General features: G+C 41.9%; 1 protein-coding gene across 1 annotated transcript in view; it reads left to right on the plus strand.

The window, feature by feature from the left end:
- Positions 1-18,699, plus strand: part of LOC126175422 (uncharacterized) — a 581,488-nt gene that overhangs the window by 188,154 nt on the left and 374,635 nt on the right. The window contains exons 8-9 of the mRNA XM_049922221.1: positions 2,580-2,816; positions 5,773-5,940. Of these exons, the coding sequence (XP_049778178.1) occupies positions 2,580-2,816; positions 5,773-5,940 (405 nt within the window). The remainder of the gene's footprint in view (positions 1-2,579; positions 2,817-5,772; positions 5,941-18,699) is intronic.

Raw genomic sequence — 18,699 nt, forward strand, 5'->3', positions numbered from 1 at the left:
CGTTACAATGAAGAGCTGCAGCAGGTGGTGCATGAGTGTCTGCACACACGACCAAAAGAGTCCCAATGTGGGCAGGAAGTGTTGAACATCAAGGAGACTGTTGAAAAAAATGATACAAGTGTGTTCCAGTTTTGTTCAGAATAAAAGAAAAACCTCCCCCTCATGCATTATACAGATATTGTAGACAAAACTATCAATATCATTAAAAAAATGTCCTTTAAACCCATTAAATTTAATCATTCAAAGAAAAAATACTCACAGTTCAAAATCTTTCAAAAGAAAGCATTGTAGTAACTTAAGAGGTATATTTGGAGACCTTATGCACTGCATCTCTTAACGTTACACTATAGTGTGAAAACAGCCACCTGGTGTCTAAATTAGAACACAGAAGACAAACTGCCTTCAGCACAACAACAGACATTTGACAATGTTCACATATTTTGCTAGCGTGAAACATTGCTTCTCCACTAAATTAAGAGAGTATATAAATACCTTCAGAATATCTTACATAGCTCAGCGCTACCACTCTACATACCCCGTACATCATGTCATCATTAATAGAGTTAACAGTTGTGGGACCATGAAAACTGACTTAGATGGATCTGTGACCAAGATCTCTTGTGGTGAGTTTCATTATTTTGGTCATATCTTCCTGAACTATTCACACATTCATATTTCTCAAAATCTTGCTGGTTTAATACCCAGAAATTCATTTTTCTGCAGTAATGAAGAAATCTTCACTTTTAACTTGGAATACAAGTGGTGGTTTTTTCCAGCCATGTCAGATTCCCAATATTTTGATTTTTATGCAATAAGTCAGACCAAAAAATGACAACATTTGGAGATATCTGTGATGGGGTGCTTCAAATAAACTGCACCTTTTTACAGTAAGCAATTATAAGTATGAAAATCATCAAACATGGCAATTTATCTTCACAGATACATAAACCTGCTCTGTTCAGTTTATCAACCACTCACTACATGGCACATGACACCAAGAATGTATATTTCAATATGTGTAGACGGGTGCCTAGGTTTGATTAAAATGTGCTTGGACACTACTTCTAATTACTTTTTTGCAAAATTTAAGTGCAGCATTTCCTGTTTTTAATATTTGTGCTTACATACTATGAAAATATATAGTTTAATTTATGTGCCATATTAAAGATATCTCACAAATGTGTCATTTTTCTGTATTATTGATTTTGCAAAAGTGTTAGGAAATGTCACGACTAAAACTGTTACTGGAATAGAGTGTTTGAAGTAGGGTGTGTTTGTTTCATGTCACATTTAGAGCCATGTTATTTATGTGGGAAATCAATAGTCATTTTAAGATTATACACAATTCTCAGAGTTGAGGAAAAAAGTCAAACTCCAGTTTCAGCATTCAGTAACTACCGGTTACCATTAGCAATAAACTGCAGCTCTCAGTTTTACCACATTTTCACACCAGAATGGTAAAAAGGCCAAATTTTGAGACATTTTGTAAACACTGCCAATTTCACATTCTTTTACTAAGAATCAGAATTTGCTTTATTGTGTGTGCAAATTTTCGTGTCCCTATCTATAGGATGGTACTTTTAATATGCTGTATCAAAAGGATTCGGTATTTCAGAATGTGGTTGTAGTGTCACATGGAACTGCTTGTATGACACGAAAATAGCAAAAAGTGAAGGCAGTAGTGAGACTGGCTGTTAATTTATGAAGTAAAGATGGCTTCATAACAGGTACATTTACCATTACTACCTAAAACTTAGAGGGAGAGGTAGGGAGGGACGGGGGGAGGGGGGGGGGGGGAGAGAGAGAGAGAGAGAGAGAGAGAGAGAGAGAGACAAATATTTTAATAAAAAAATTCAGACAAGATGCTACTAACTTGTTAAGTGTATTCCCCTACAAAGGAATTATTTACAATGTCATTTATAAGCAAATGTTTCGAGTGGCTCTGCTGAGACACACACAGGTTATTTCAGGTGAAAATTCACACACATCAATAAGTGATCTTAGTAGAAATGTGTGCTTTATGCTCACTGTGTGTGTGTGTGTGTGTGTGTGTGTGTGTGTGTGTGTTTTGTTAAACTAAATTTTATTATTGTCAAGTTCCATTTACAGCTCTTGTTCCGCTGTACCACCATTGACTTCAGTTGCACTTTGTAACTTGTGGACTTGGATGTTATCTTGCTAACCAGAGGTGGTGTCAATATTTTTCCTCCTCTTGTTCACAGGCATTAAAAAAAGTGTGAAATTTAGTCATTATTTGAACTTCTTGCAGCCAGTCATAAATCTTTTAATTATCTTCACAAATAATAATTTGCTGGAGGAGTGGTGATAATCTTGGAAACTGTTGGAATAAGGGTAAAAATTATGTTCACGGAAGGCTTCTGATCAAATACCAATTGCATCACTGTCTGGTACATTTGTGAAGGACATTAGCTCTAAATGTTTACTATAATGTATAGAGTCCTCTTAGGTTAATTAATTTTTATTTTGTACTTTACTCTTTTGTTTTGTGTTATATTTTTTGAGTTTTTTCTTTCAATTGCATGATTTTTCTTTTGGTCCTACAACTATTACGAATGTAGATGGTAATGAGGACGATCCATCTAAGTTAAGTCTGAGTGAGCGTATCCGACTATTCAATCAGAAGATAAAGGATGAGCAAACAGTGAAGCAACCTGAATTGGGCCCACGTGTTACTGTTAAACGCACAGCCCGCTTCAAGACGCAGCCTGTCACCAATGAGGAAGTGGAAATTGCTCAGAAGAAGATTTCTAACCTTGCTGCCAGCTTTGCAAAACCACCAGATCCAGATACATTAGGTGTGGAACATTGAACTTGCTTCAACAGTTCATTTATTCATTTATATTTAAAAAAATCGATTTTTTTAATTATTTTCTTGGAGGCAAGAGAGTTGCTGGTAACAACTAACAAAAACGTTAATTATAGTTTGTAATTGCTAGACGCACCTAAGAAAGTATTCAATAATTTGTTATATGAAATTAAACTAATAATTTGCTTTTTCATGCCTCAGTGAATGGGGATAACACAGGTAACAACGATTTGAAACATCGTTAGATTTTGATACTGTTTTAAGACTTGGAATAACTTTATTTTGGTATGAGGCTAAGCATGTTTGAGATCGGTGTCTTTAGATAGACTTGCAACTTCAGCTGTTTTGGTTTGGCTTACATCTTCAAACGATCTAATTTCTTTACTAATATGAATTAATGTTGTAGCCTTTTGTCTGTTATGTTTATTACGAGCATAAAATCTAACTTCATTGCTTCTGATTTCCGTTTGTTTTTGAAGTGCATGGTGATGGTAGCTTATAGTTGCTGCCGTTTCAGAAAACAGTAATTTTAAGTGTAATAATTGAATGTGAATGACTGATTAGTAAAGTTTGTAACTGTAGCCTCCTGCATGCTACAGTTTTAATGTTAACTGGAATTAAATGATGCAAATAAAATGTGTTTTTGGACAGTGATATTTCTCAAGGCAGGTTACTTGTCATATAAACGAGAAAATATTTCATCAAAATTTCAAGAAATTTAACTGTTGCTCTAAAACTTATAATGCAGGTAAATAAACTCTTGACAGAAATTGTTTGATTTTTGTATGTGGCACATGGCTTGTAGTGTTCACTGGAACTTTTGTACTTAAATGATTGTATCGCAGTTGTGTCTGTAAGAAAGCACATGGAGGTGAAGACAAGGCAGCAGTTCTGGGCTTTGAAGTAGTAAACTGTCATTTTTGAAAACAATAAAAATACACAGAACATGCACATTTATTTGAAATACATGTGTCGTAATCATAGTAAACGTGAAAGCCCACAGAGATATGATGAGAGTGAATTATGTCTGTCTTTTGGACAAATTATTAGCAAATATTGATCTGTACTTATCATTTATAGATGATCTATATGATATTTTTGGCTAGGAGACCCCATCTGAGATTATTTCGCTGCCTAGTGCAAGTCTTTTCATTTGACACCGTTTCGGCAACTTTGAAGTCAATGATGAGAAAATGGCGATACGTACAAGACCCAGTCCCTGAGTGGATAAAAACTCCAACCTGGCTGGTATTTGAAACAGGTCTGCCTACATGGCAGTGAGCCACACTGACCACTCAGTTACAGAGGTGGACAATCATTTGTACAGGACTATTACAAATGATTGAAGCGATTTCATAAATTCACTGTAGCTCCATTCATTGACATATGGTCACGACACACTACAGATACGTAGAAAAACTCATAAAGTTTTGTTCGGCTGAAGCCGCACTTCAGGTTTCTGCTGCCAGAGCGCTCGAGAGCGCAGTGAGACAAAATGGCGACAGGAGCTGAGAAAGCGTATGTCGTGCTTGAAATGCACTCACATCAGTCAGTCATAACAGTGCAACGACACTTCAGAACAAAGTTCAACAAAGATCCACCAACTGCTAACTCCATTCGGCAATGGTATGTGCAGTTTAAAGCTTCTGGATGCCTCTGTAAGGAGAAATCAACGGGTCGGCCTACAATGAGCGAAGAAACGGTTGAACGCGTGCGGTCAACTTTCACGCGTAGCCTGCGGAAGTCGACGAATAAAGCAAGCAGGGAGCTAAACATACCACAGCCGACGGTTTGGAAAATCTTACGGATAAGGCTAAAGCAGAAGCCTTACCGTTTACAATTGCTACAAGCCCTGACACCCGATGACTAAGTAAAACGCTTTGAATTTTCGGCGTGGTTGCAACAGCTCATGGAAGAGGATGCGTTCAGTGCGAAACTTGTTTTCAGTGATGAAGCAACATTTTTTCTTAATGGTGAAGTGAACACACACAATGTGCGAATCTGGGCGGTAGAGAATCCTCACGCATTCGTGCAGCAAATTCGCAATTCACCAAAAGTTAACGTGTTTTGTGCAATCTCATGGGTAAAGTGTACGGCCCCTTTTTCTTCTGCGAAAAAAACGTTACAGGACACGTGTATCTGGACATGGTGGAAAATTGGCTCATGCCACAATTGGAGACCGACAGCGCCGACTTCATCTTTCAACAGGATGGTGCTCCACTGCACTTCCATCATAATGTTCGGCATTTCTTAAACAGGAGATTGGAAAACCGATGGATCGGTTGTGGTGGAGGTCATGATCAGCAATTTATGTCATGGCCTCCATGCTCTCCCTACTTAACCCCATGCGATTTCTTTCTGTGGGGTTATGTGAAAGATTCAGTGTTTAAACCACCTCTACGAAGAAACGTGCCAGAACTGCGAGCTCGCATCAACGATGCTTTCGAACTCATTGATGGGGACATGCTGTGCCGAGTGTGGGAGGAACTTGATTATCGGCTTGATGTCTGCCGGATCACTAAAGGGGCACATATTGAACATTTGTGAATGCCTAAAAAAATTTTTTGAGTTTTTGTATGTGTGTGCAAAGCATTGTGAAAATATCTCAAATAATAAAGTTATTGTAGAGCTGTGAAATCGCTTCAATCATATGTAATAACCCTGTAGATGCATATGATAGACTCTATGAATGATAACTATTTACAGCAATAACAGGTAGCCTGCAGAATGCAGATATACATTATTCACAACATGTATTGTTCTCAAAATGTTAACCTCCTTGACGAGCTACTCTATACATTTTATTACAGACCATCCAATGCCCTGTGTGTTGATACAAAGTTTCCAGTGAACTTTAACACTTGCTTTTGTATCGATCCAATAGTCATTTCAGCCATAATCATCTTGCTTAGTTCATACATAATAAAAAGGTTTTGGTGTTGTAGGAGGTTTATCCATTCGAGCTGCTCGAGAGAAGATTTATGAACATGCTGCAAATATCTTAACAAAATCAAGTTCTGCATCTCGCCTTGGACAGCATCCTACATCTAGCAGAGATGTCTCACCCACAAGACCTCAGCTTGGTTTTCCAGAGAGTGAAACTAAACCAAGAGGTAACAGGTCTTCAGAAGTCTCATTTATTGTTTTGGATTTTCCCTTTCATGTGTATTTTCAATGCAGCCAAATCCAATCAAGCTAAAATTTAGAAATGAAAATAGTAGACCAATTTTGAAGAAATTTTATGTACAATTTATTTCATGAAATAGTATCTGAATACTGTGATAAGACTTTGTTAAATTAAGTTAATATCACTCATATGGTATTGCTGTTCCTCCAAGTTGTCACATATAACTGTGTAAAGAAATTTTACTTTTCTGCTTTTTCCTGTGTTAGTCTCTTGAAATTAAATGATTAATGGAAAATCTCATATAAAGATGCGAAACAAATACTAACAAAGAGATAGAGGGGCTGGCCAATACTTACCTCAGCTCAGTACAGCCGATAGATACACAAAAAACAGAACCGAAAATTTACCATGGAGGAGAGAGGGGAAAGAAAGGGAAGAAGGGAAAGTGGATTCAGTTACTCACAATCCAGGTTTTGAAGCAACAGGGAAAGGAAAACAGGAAGGGTAGCAAGGATGGAGGCATGGTTGTCAGAGGGAAGCCAAAGATATTCTACTGTAAGTACTGTGCCAGCTTCAAACCAAAGAGGATGCATACAGAAGTAGAGAGGTATATAGTATAAAGATAAACACAACTATGTACGATGAAAAGATGCGTGAATGGCTTAAACAGGAAAGGGAAAGAGGAGAAGACTGAAGAGTAAATGGGAGTGAGGTTGTTTAACGTAGGTTCAGTCCAGGGGGATGGTGGGATGAAAGGATGTGTTGGAGGGCAAGTTCCCATCTCCGCAATTCAGAGGGACTGGTGCTGGGTGGGAGAAGCCAAATGGCACATACTGTGTAGCAGGTTCCTAGGTCCCTAGAATTATGTTGGAGGGCATGCTCTGCTACTGGGTATTGGATATCTCCTAGGCGGACAGTTCGTCTGTGTCCGTTCATGCGCTCAGCCAGTTTAGTTGTTGTCATACCGATGTAAAAGGCTGTGCAGTGCAGGCATGTCAGCTGATAAATGAGATGTGTAGTTTCACACGTGGCCCTGCCTTGAATTTTGTACATTTTACCAGTAGTGGGGCTGGAGTAGGTGGTTGTGGGGAGATGCACGGGGCACGTTCTGCAGCAGGGTCGGTTACAGGGGTAGGAACCGCTGGGTAGGGAAGGTAGTCTGGGAATATTGTAGGGTTTAACAAAGATGTTACGGAGGTTAGGGGAGACGACGAAAGGCAACTCTGGGTGGTGTGGGGAGAATTTTGTCAAGGGATGATCTCATTTCAGGGGTTGACTTGAGAAAGTCATATCCCTGGCGGAGTAATTTGTTGATGTATTCGAGGCCAGGATAATAATGGGTGACAAGGGGGAAGCTTCTGTGTGGTCTGGGGGTAGGAACATTGTTGTTGGACGGAGAGGAATGTATTGCTTGGGAGATCTGTTTGTGAACAAGGTCTGCAGGATAGTTGCGGGAGAGGAAAGCACTGGTCAGGTTATTGGTGTAATTGTTGAGGGATTCGTCACTGGAGCAGATACGTTTGCCACAAATACGTAGGCTGTAGGGAAGGGAGCATTTGATGTTGAATGGATGGCAGCTATCAAAGTGAGGGTACTGTTGTTTGTTTGTGGGTTTGATATGGACAGAGGTGTGGATGTGAGCTTCAACAAGCTGAAGGTCAACATCCAGGAAGGTGGCTTGGGTTTTGGAGAAGGACCAGGTGAAATTCAGATTCAAAAAGGTTATGGAGGAAATTAAGGAGTGTTTCTTCACCATGAGTCCAGACCACAAAGATGTCATCTATAAACCTATACCAGGCCAGGGGAAGCAGCTGTTGGGTCTTCAGGAAAGCCTCCTCTATGCGGCCCATGAAGAGGTTGGCATAGGACAGAGCCATCCTGGTTCCCTTGGCCATTCCCGTGATTTGTTTGTAGATCTGGCCTTCAAAAGTGAAGTAATTATGGGTGAGGATGAAGTTGGTAAGTGTGATAAGGAACGAGGTTTTTGGAAGATCTTCGGGTGGGCATTGGGAGAGGTAGTGCTCAAGGGCAGAGAGACCATGGGTATGTGGGAAGGGATGTAGCATCTATGGTGACAAGAAAGGTTTCAGGTGGGAGAGGAGTGGGAATGGATTTGAGGCGTTCTAGGAAGTGGTTTGTGTCTTTGATGTAGGATAGGAGTCTGTGGGTGATAGGTTGGAGGTGTTGGTCTGCCAGAGCTGAGATACATTCTGTTGGCGCTTTGAAGCCTGCCACAATGGGATGGCCAGGATGGTTCTCTTTGTGGATTTTGGGTAATAGGTAGAATGTAGGGGTATGTGGCTCAGGTGGAGTGAGTAAGTCTATGGAAGCCGTTGTGAGGCCTTGTGAGGGACGTTGGATTTTTAGGATTTTCTGCAGCTCAGTCTGGATGGAGGGAATGGGATCCTTTGTAGGTTTAGGTGTCGGAGAGTTGACGCAGTCCTTCTGCCATATATTCCACATGGTCAAGTACCACTGTTGTGGAGCCTTTATCCGCCGGGAGGATGACAATAGAGCGGTCTGTTTTCAGCTCCTTAATGGCACGGGATTCAGCTGGGGTGATGTTGGGGGTTGTCGGGATGTTCTTCAAGAAGGACTGGGAGGCAACACTGGATGTGAGGAATTCCTGAAATGTCTGCAAGGGATGGTTTTGGGGGGGGGGGGGGGAGGATCCCTCTGAGAAGGCGGTCGGAACTGTTCTAGACAGGGTTCAACACTGGGTCTAGTATTTGGGGGCTGTGTTTGGGTAGTGAAGTGATATTTCCAGTTCAGGTTCCGGGTGAATGAGAGGAGATCTTTAACCAGGGCAGTGTGGTTGAATTTAGGCATGGGGCTAAAGGTTAAGCCTTTTGATCGAACAGATGTCTCTGGAGGAGAGAGAGATCTGGATGAGAGGTTTAGAACTGAATTGGGACTGGTGATACGTGGCATTTGACTGTGGTTATATTTGAGATTTGGTCTGTGTGTGGTATGCTGGGATGGGGAGATTGAGTAGGGTGGCTAGGCTAGATTTGTTGGCTATGAGGGGGGGGGGGGGGGTTGTTGAAGGTTCTGTTGTGGTTGGTGTTTGTGAGGGATAGGGAGAGGGACCCCACTTCTTAGGTGTTGCACTAGCACTGTGGATAGTTTTTCCAGGTGGTGTGTGGCATGGAACACAAGTTTGCAGCTGGCTTCTAGGATGATGCTCCTGAGTGTGTTTTCCAAGCAGGGGTTTGAGAGGTGGAGGAGCCACGTACCCCTACCTTCTACCTATTACCCAAAATCCACAAAGAGAACCATCCTGGCCGTCCCATTGTGGCAGGCTTCAAAGCCCCAACAGAACATATCTCAGCTCTGGTAGACCAACACCTCCAACCTATCACCCACAGACTCCCATCCTACATCAAAGACACAAACCACTTCCTAGAACGCCTCAAATCCATTCCCACTCCTCTCCCACCTGAAACCTTTCTTGTCACCATAGATGCTACATCCCTTCCCACATACCCATGGTCTCTCTGCCCTTGAGGACTACCTCTCCCAATGCCCACCCGAAGATCTTCCAAAAACCTCGTTCCTTATCACACTTACCAACTTCATCCTCACCCACAATTACTTCACTTTTGAAGGCCAGATCTACAAACAAATCACGGGAACGGCCGAGGGAACCAGGATGGCTCCGTCCTGTGCCAACCTCTTCATGGGCCGCATGGAGGAGGCTTTCCTGAAGACCCAACAGCTGCTTCCCCTGGCCTGGTATAGGTTTATAGATGACATCTTTGTGGTCTGGACTCATGGTGAAGAAACACTCCTTAATTTCCTCCATAACCTTTTCGAATCTGAATTTCACCTGGTCCTTCTCGAAAACCTTAGCCACCTTCCTCGATGTTGACCTTCATCTTGTTGAAGCTCACATCCACACCTCTGTCCATATCAAACCCACAAACAAACAACAGTACCTTCACTTTGATAGCTGCCATCCATTCCACATCAAATGCTCCCTTCCCTACAGTCTAGGTATTTGTGGCAAACGTATCTGCTCCAGTGATGAATCCCTCAACAATTACACCAATAACCTGACCAGTGCTTTCCTCTCCCGCAACTATCCTGCAGACCTTGTTCACAAACAGATCTCCTAAGCAATACATTCCTCCCCGTCCAACAACAATGTTCCTACCCCCAGACCACACAGAAGCTTCCCCCTTGTCACCCATTATTATCCTGGCCTCAAATACATCAACAAATTACTCCGCCAGGGATATGACTTTCTCAAGTCAACCCCTGAAATGAGATCATCCCTTGACAAAATTCTTCCCACACCAGCCAGAGTTGCCTTTCGTCGTCCCCCCTAACCTCCGTAACATCTTTGTTAAACCCTACAACATTCCCAGACTACCTTCCCTACCCAGCGGTTCCTACCCCTGTAACCGACCCTGCTGCAGAACGTGCCCCGTGCATCCCCCCCCCCCCACAACCACCTACTCCAGCCCCGCTACAGGTAAAACATACAAAATTCAATGCAGGGCAACGTGTGAAACTACACATGTCATTTATCAGCTGACATGCCTGCACTGCACAGCCTTTTACATCGGTATGAGAACAACTAAACTGGCTGAGCGCATGAACGGACACAGACGAACTGTCCGCCTAGGAGATATCCAATACCCAGTAGTGGAGCATGCCCTCCAACATAATTCTAGGGACCTAGGAACCTGCTACACAGTATGTGCCATTTGGCTTCTCCCACCCAGCACCAGTCCCTCTGAATTGCGGAGATGGGAACTTGCCCTCCAACACATCATTTCATCCCACCATCCCCCTGGACTGAACCTACGTTAAACAACCTCACTCCCATTTACTCTTCAGTCTTCTCCTCTCTCCCTTTCCTGTCTAGCCATTCACGCATCTCTTCATCGTACATAGTTGTGTTTATCTTTATACTATATACCTCTCTACTTCTGTATGCATTCTCTTTGGTTTGAAGCTGGCACAGTACTTACAGTAGAATATCTTTGGCTTCCCTCTGACAACCGTGCCTCCATCCTTGCTACCCTTCCTGTTTTCCTTTCCCTGTTGCTTCATAACCTGGGTTGTGAGTAACTGAATCCACTTTCCCTTCTTCCCTTTCTTTCCCTCTCTCCTCCATGATGAAGGAACATTTGTTCCGAAAGCTTGGAACGTAAATTTTCGGTTCTGTTTTTTGTGTATCTATCGGCTGTACTGAGCTGAGGTAAGTACTGGCCAGCCCCTCTATCTCTTTGGTAGTATCTCTTGAAATTAAGGCAATAAAAAACACTTTTAAGTACCTTTTTTAATTAATGATGCTAAAGCACAACAACTTTGACCTCTCACAAGTAATCACTGTTCTTTTCATCTGAAAAATTCTCTCTCCTTGGTCTGTAACTGCAACAGCTTTACCTACATGATTCAGATTGGATCCAAAAATCCTATTTGATCCATAAAAGTTACGAGAGAAGTAGAATTCTTTTCAGTATCTCTCTTTTTACACATTTGGGAAAAGAGAGAATGAGAATCAATAAGACTCATTGTGTGACTGTGGTCAGAGATATTTCTAGAGGGAGAATAATAATCCTGAAATAAAGTCTTTGAGCTTTTCTAACAGAGTACCCAAAGTACGTATAGCACTCATGTTGGATTATATAAATCTGATGTGATAATTCAGTAAATGAAGCAGGCAAAAAGAAATGCAAACATTTCAAAAATGAGATCGACAGGAAGTGCAAAATGGCTAAGCAGGGATGGCTAGAGGACAAATGTAAGGATGTAGAGGATTATCTCACTAGGGGTAAGATAGATACTGCCTACAGGAAAATTAAAGAGACCTTTGGAGATAAGAGAACCATTTGTATAAATGTCAAGAGCTCAGATGGAAACCCAGTTCTAAGCAAAGAAGGGAAATCAGAAAGGTGGAAGGAGTATATAGAGGGTCTGTACAAGGGTGATGTACTTGAGGACAGTATTATGGAAATGGAAGAGCTTGTAGATGAAGATGAAATGGGAGATACGATACTGCGTGAAGAGTTTGATAGAGCACTGAAAGACCTGCGTCGAAACAAGGCCCCGGGATTAGACAACGTTCCATCAGTACTACTGACGTCCTTGGGAGAGCCAGTACTGACAAAACTCTACCATCTGGTGAGCAAGGTGTATGAGACAGGCGAAATACCGTCAGACTTCAAGAAGAATATAATAATTCCAATCCCAGAAGAAGCAGGTGGTGACAGTTGTGAAAATTACCAATCAGTTTAATAAGTTACGGATGCAAAATACTAACGCAAATTCATTACAGACGAATGGAAAAACTGGTAGTAGCCGACCTCGGGGAAGATCAGTTTGGATTCCGAAGAAATATTGGAACACGTGAGGCAATACTGACCCTACGACTTATCTTAAAAGCTAGATTAAGGTAAGGCAAACCTACATTTCTGGCATTTGTAGAAAGCTTTTGACAATGTTGACTGGAACACTCTCTTTCAAATTCTGAAGGTAAAGTACAGGGAGCGAAAGGCTACTTACAATTTGTACAGAAACCAGATGGCAGTTATAAGAGTCGAGGGACATGAAAGGGAAGCAGTGGTTGGGAAGGGAGTAAGACAGGGTTGTAGCCTCTCCCCGATGTTATTCAATCTGTATATTGAGCAAGCAGTAAAGGAAACAAAAGAAAAATTTGGAGTAGGTATTAAAATCCATGGAGAAGAAATAAAAACTTTGAGGTTCGCCGATGACATTGTAATTCTGTCAGAGACAGCAAAAGACTTGGAAGAGCAGTTGAACAGAATGGACAGTGTCTTGAAAGTAGGGTATAAGATGAACATCAAGAAAAGCAAAACGAGGATAATGGAATGTAGTCGAATTAAGTCGGGTGATGCTGAGTGAATTAGATTAGGAAATGAGACACTTAAAGTAGTAAAGGAGTTTTGCTATTTGGGGAGCAAAATAACTGATGATGGACTTAGTAGAGAGGATATAAAATGTAGACTGGCAATGGCAAGGAAAGCGTTTCTGAAGAAGAGAAATTTGTTAACATCGAGTATAGATTTAAGTGTGAGGAAGTCGTTTCTGAGAGTATTTGTAGGGAGTGTAGCCATGTATGGACGTGAAACATGGACGATAACTAGTTTGGAGAAGAAGAGAATAGAAGCTTTCGAAATGTGGTGCTACAGAAGAATGCTGAAGATTAGATGGGTAGATCACGTAACAAATGAGGAGGTATTGAATAGGATTGGGGAGAAGAGAAGTTTGTGGCACAACTTGACTAGAAGAAAGGATCGGTTGGTAGGACATGTTCTGAGGCATCAAGGGATCACCAATTTGGTATTGGAGGGCAGCGTGGAGGGTAAAAATCATAGAGGGAGACCAAGAGATGCAGAGGGATGTAGGTTGCAGTAGGTACTGGGAGATGAAGAAGCTTGCACAGGATAGAGTAGCATGGAGAGCTGCATCAAACCAGTCTCAGGACCACAACAACAACAACAACAACAATAGTGTGATGTGGCAGTTGCAAAATGGTCATGAGCAAATATCAAGATTTGCTTATAACAACACTCATATGGATACTCACAACAAAATATTATGCACGTGTCGCTTTTTCCTCACAGGGAAAAAGAGGCAATTTCATTAAAAATAAAGCTGTTAGAAAACACAATTAAATAATTATAATCCAGGTCAGCAAACTATCTGCCATCCTTTTGTGCTGGTGACTACTTTGAAGGACAGTAACAGGTGCAAACGTGTAACTCTTTTGTATCAGTTGTGAGTAAATAGTTGCGACTAGTTAAGTTCCAACCCTCGTATGTACAGTACTTAACAATCTTTTCTGAGCATTGCTGTTGGATTAAATAAAAATTTAGTTTCTACAAGGTATCATATAACTTTCTTGGCAAATGCCTTTCCGAGATTGATGTCTGAAATACACCTCTGTGATACAGACAAGGGGGAGACTGACTCAATAATTAAATCACTGAAGACTAAGGACTCTCATGGTTATGATGGCGTGCCTAACAGAGTATTATACTACTGTGCTGCGCATGTTAGCCCTGTATTTAGCCATATTTGCAATTTTCCATTTGGGAATGGTCATTTTCGTGAACACTTTATAAAAAGGGATAATGTAGACAATTTTAGACCAATTTCTGTGCCATCAGTGTTCGCTAAAATTATTGAAAAGGCTGTGTATGTAAGGGTAATTGATCATTTTATAGCATACGATTTGCTATCAAATGTACAGTTCGACTTCAGAAGTTGTTTAGTAACTGAAAATGCTTTATTCTCTTTTCTCTGTGAGGTACTGGATGGGTTAAACAAAAGGTTTCGAATGCTAGGCACATTTTTTTGATTTAACTAAGGCATTTGATTGTGTTGATCACAAATATTGCTCCAGAAGTTGGACAATTACAGAATGTGGGGAGGAGCTCACAACTGGTTCACCTCTTACATTAGCGACAGACACCAAAAGGTCATTATTCACACTGTTTAGAATGACTGTAATGTGGAGTCGGAGTGGGGTACAGACAAGTGGAGGGGGGGAGGGGGGGGCAGGGATCAGTGTTGGTACCACGCCTGTCCCTCATTTATGTAAATGATATGCGCTCTAGTATTACAGGTAACTCTCAAATATATCTGTTTGCTGATGACGCTAGCTTGGTAATAAACGATATAGTGTGCAACATTGGCTCAGTTTCAGATAGCACAGTTTATGGTCTAAGTTCATGGCTTGTAGAAAATAAACGAACCCTAAATTACAGTAAGGCTCAGTTTTTACAGTTTCCAACACACAATTCAATAAAACCTGATGTTTTAATTTCACAGAATGTGCATGATTAGTGAAACTAAAAGTTCAAATTTCTAGGTGTTCAGATAGTAGTAACTGTCATGGAAAGCCCATGTTTGAATCTTGTTCAAAGACTTAATGCTGCCATTTTTATTATTCGAATGGTATCTTAAGTGAGTGATCATTCGACATGAAAATTAGTCTACTTTGCTTATTTTTATTCGCTTATGTTGTATGGTATTATATTTTGGGGTAATTCTTCCCATCCTCAAAGATGATGTGACTTACCAAATGAAAGCACTGGCAGGTCGATAGACACACAAACATACACACAAAATTCAAGCTTTCACAACCAACGGTTGCTTCATCAGGAAAGAGGGAAGGAGAGGGAAAGACAAAAGGATGTGAGCGGCGGCAACTTGAAATTAGCGGAGGTTGAGGCCTGGCGGGTAATGAGAAGAGAGGATATACTGAAGGGCAAGTTCCCATCTTCGGAGTTCTGACAGGTTGATGTTAGTGGGAAGTATCCAGATAACCCGGACGGTGTAACACTGTGCCAAGATGTGCTGGCCGTGCACCAAGGCATGTTTAGCCACAGGATGATCCTCATTACCAACAAGCACTGTCCGCCTGTGTCCATTCATGCGAATGGACAGTTTGTTGCTGGTCGTTCCCACATAGAAGGCTTCACAGTGTAGGCAGGTCAGCTGGTAAATCACGTGGGTGCTTTCACACGTGGCTCTGCCTTTGATCGTATGTACACCTTCTGGGTTACAGGACTGGAGTAGGTGGTGGTGGGAGGGTGCATGGGACAGGTTTTACACCGGGGGCGGTTACAAGGGTAGGAGCCAGAGGGTGGTTTGGGGATTTCATAGGGATGAACTAAGAGGTTACGAAGGTTAGGTGGATGGCAGAAAGACACTCCAGGTGGAGTGGGGAGGATTTCATGAAGGATGGATCTCATTTCAGGGCAGGATTTGAGGAAGTCGTATCCCTGCTGGAGAGCCACATTCAGAATCTGATCCAGTCCCGGAAAGTATCCTGTCACAAGTGGGGCACTTTTGGGGTTCTTCTGTGGGAGGTTCCGGGTTTGAGGAGATGAGGAAGTGGCTCTGGTTATTTGCTTCTGTACCAGGTCGGGAGGGTAGTTACGGGATGCGAAAGCTGTTTTCAGGTTGTTGGTGTAATGGTTCAAGGATTCCGGACTGGAGCAGATTCGTTTGCCACGAAGACCTAGGCTGTAGGGAAGGGACCGTTTGATGTTTGATTATGACAGCTGCCACCCATTCCACATCAAAGGGTCCTCCCTACAGCCTAGGTCTTCGTGGCAAACGAATCTGCTCCAGTCCGGAATCCTTGAACCATTACACCAACAACCTGAAAACAGCTTTCGCATCCCGTAACTACCCTCCCGACCTGGTACAGAAGCAAATAACCAGAGCCACTTCCTCATCCTCTCAAACCCAGAACCTCACACAGAAGAACCACAAAAGTACCCCACTTGTGACAGGATACTTTCCGGGACTGGATCAGATTCTGAATGTGGCTCTCCAGCAGGGATACGACTTCCTCAAATCCTGCCCTGAAATGAGATCCATCCTTCATGAAATCCTCCCCACTTCACCAAGAGTGTCTTTCCGCCGTCCACCTAACCTTCGTAACCTCTTAGTTCATCCCTATGAAATCCCCAAATCACCTTCCCTACCCTCTGGCTCCTACCCTTGTAACCGCCCCCAGTGTAAAACCTGTCCCATGCACCCTCCCACCACCACCTACTCCAGTCCTGTAACACGGAAGGTGCACACGATCAAAGGCAGAGCCACATATGAAAGCACCCACGTGATTTACCAACTGTCCTGCCTACACTGTGAAGCTTTATATGTGGCAATGACCAGCAACAAACTGTCCATTCGCATGAATGGACACAGGCGGACAGTGTTTGTTGGTAATGAGGATCACCCTGTGGCTAAACATGCCTTGGTGCACGGCCAGCACATCTTGGCACAGTGTTACACCGTCCAGGTTATCTGGATACTTCCCACTAACACCAACCTGTCAGAACTCCGGAGATGGGAACTTGCCCTTCAGCATATCCTCTCTTCTCGCTATCCGCCAGGCCTCAATCTCCGCTAATTTCTAATTTCAATTTGCCGCCGCTCATACCTCACCTGTCTTTCAACAACATCTTTGCCTCTGTACTTCCGCCTCGACTGACAACATCTCTGCCCAATGGTGTTGATAAATGCTAGTCTTCTTTGCAGTTGCTGTCAAGTCCTAGTTTATGTTCAAATTGAGGTTTTGAGTGAGCTAGTCCAGTAAATCTACCCAACTTTTTTAAACTCATATCATGTAATGGACAAGATCATTATTTTAGTGAGGCAGAAAAGGCCCAATTGCAAACTGTTAAAATGGGTTTGCTCCAAGTATGGAAGACTCCTTAAACAGTTCTGCCTATTTTTAATAGGCAAAAATCGTGGTCTGAACTCGAACAAGGAATAACACACGCGGACCATCTGGCACCTACTAGGTCCAAACATGGACATCTGAATCTTAAATCATGCCCTGACGAGGCCTTACTCGATAATATGATATTCCAGAACTGCATGTATTGATAGTGGATTGTTTGCATCCAACCAAATTGACTTGTGTTGGTTTTGTGCTCAACTGATTCTGGCCAAAGACCTGATTATGAAAATATGGTCATCTCACCTCTTGACAGGGCCCTGTAGTTGGCCGTTGTAGATAGGCTGAAATATGAGCAGTTTACAAAGATGTCTGGCAATTGGTTACGTAGCTTATGTTACACTTCGGTGTCTCTTTACTAGAACAATGATTAGTTTTTGCTTCACATTGACATTCCTTCTATGGATCTGGACACGTGTGTCTGTAAGAGAATGAACTGTCAGCACTGCGGTGACTCATTGTGATAGAACAATAGTTATCATCATCATCATCATCATCATCATCATCATCATCATCTGGCTGATTTGATGCAGCTTGCCCATGACGCCCTTTCCCGTGCCAACCTCTTCATCTCGGAGTGTACCTACACCCATTGTTATTCTTGGATATATTCCAGTTGCGGTCTTCCCCTACAGCTTTGCCTTCTACAGCTTGCTCTAGCATCATGGAAGTTATTCTTTGATGACGTAACACATGTCCTATCATCCTCTTCCTGCCTTTTGTCAGTGTTTCCCCACGTGTTCCTTTCTTCACTGATTCTGCAGAGAACCACCTCATTTCTTATTTCACCAATATACATAATTTTCAGCATCCTTCTATAGCACTTCATTTCAAACATTTTGATTCTCTTGTGTTCCAGTATTCTCACAGTCTTGTGCTCCAGACATACATCCTCGGAAATTCCTTCCTCAAATTAAAGCCAATGTGTGATACTAGTGGACTTTTTTCTGACCAAAGATCCTCCCTTTGCCTGTGCTGCTCTACTTTTTACTTCCTCAGTTCATTCATTGTATGTTATGTTGCTTCCGTGGTAGCACAATTTTTTCACTTCTTCTTCATTACCCATAATTCTGTTGTTAATTTTATCATTAATTTCATTTCTGCTTCATCTCGCCACTTTGGTCTGACTTTGATTTACAGTTGGTCCATATTTCTTGCTCATAAGACTGTTCATTTCACTTATTATGTCCTGTAATTCTTCCTCATTTTCTCTGAAGATGGCAATATCACAGCAAAACTAATTGTTGATATTCTTTTATGCTGATTCTTAATCCCACTGCTGAGCCCGTCTTTTATTTCTGTCATTGTTTCATCAGTGTATGGATTGAACAGCTGGAGAGAAAGGTGGTGTCAGTCTCTTACATCCTGGTCTCCCATTCTTATTGTTCTCTCGTGGTTCTTACATACAAGCATATTACCTTTCTTTCACAATACCTTACATACCAACAAGTAACTAATGAACTAACTAACTAACTAGCTAGCTAGCTTTGTGATCATTCTTGGATCATTTTA

Source organism: Schistocerca cancellata, chromosome 3, assembly GCF_023864275.1.
Source record: "Schistocerca cancellata isolate TAMUIC-IGC-003103 chromosome 3, iqSchCanc2.1, whole genome shotgun sequence".
Classification (NCBI taxonomy): domain Eukaryota; kingdom Metazoa; phylum Arthropoda; class Insecta; order Orthoptera; family Acrididae; genus Schistocerca; species Schistocerca cancellata.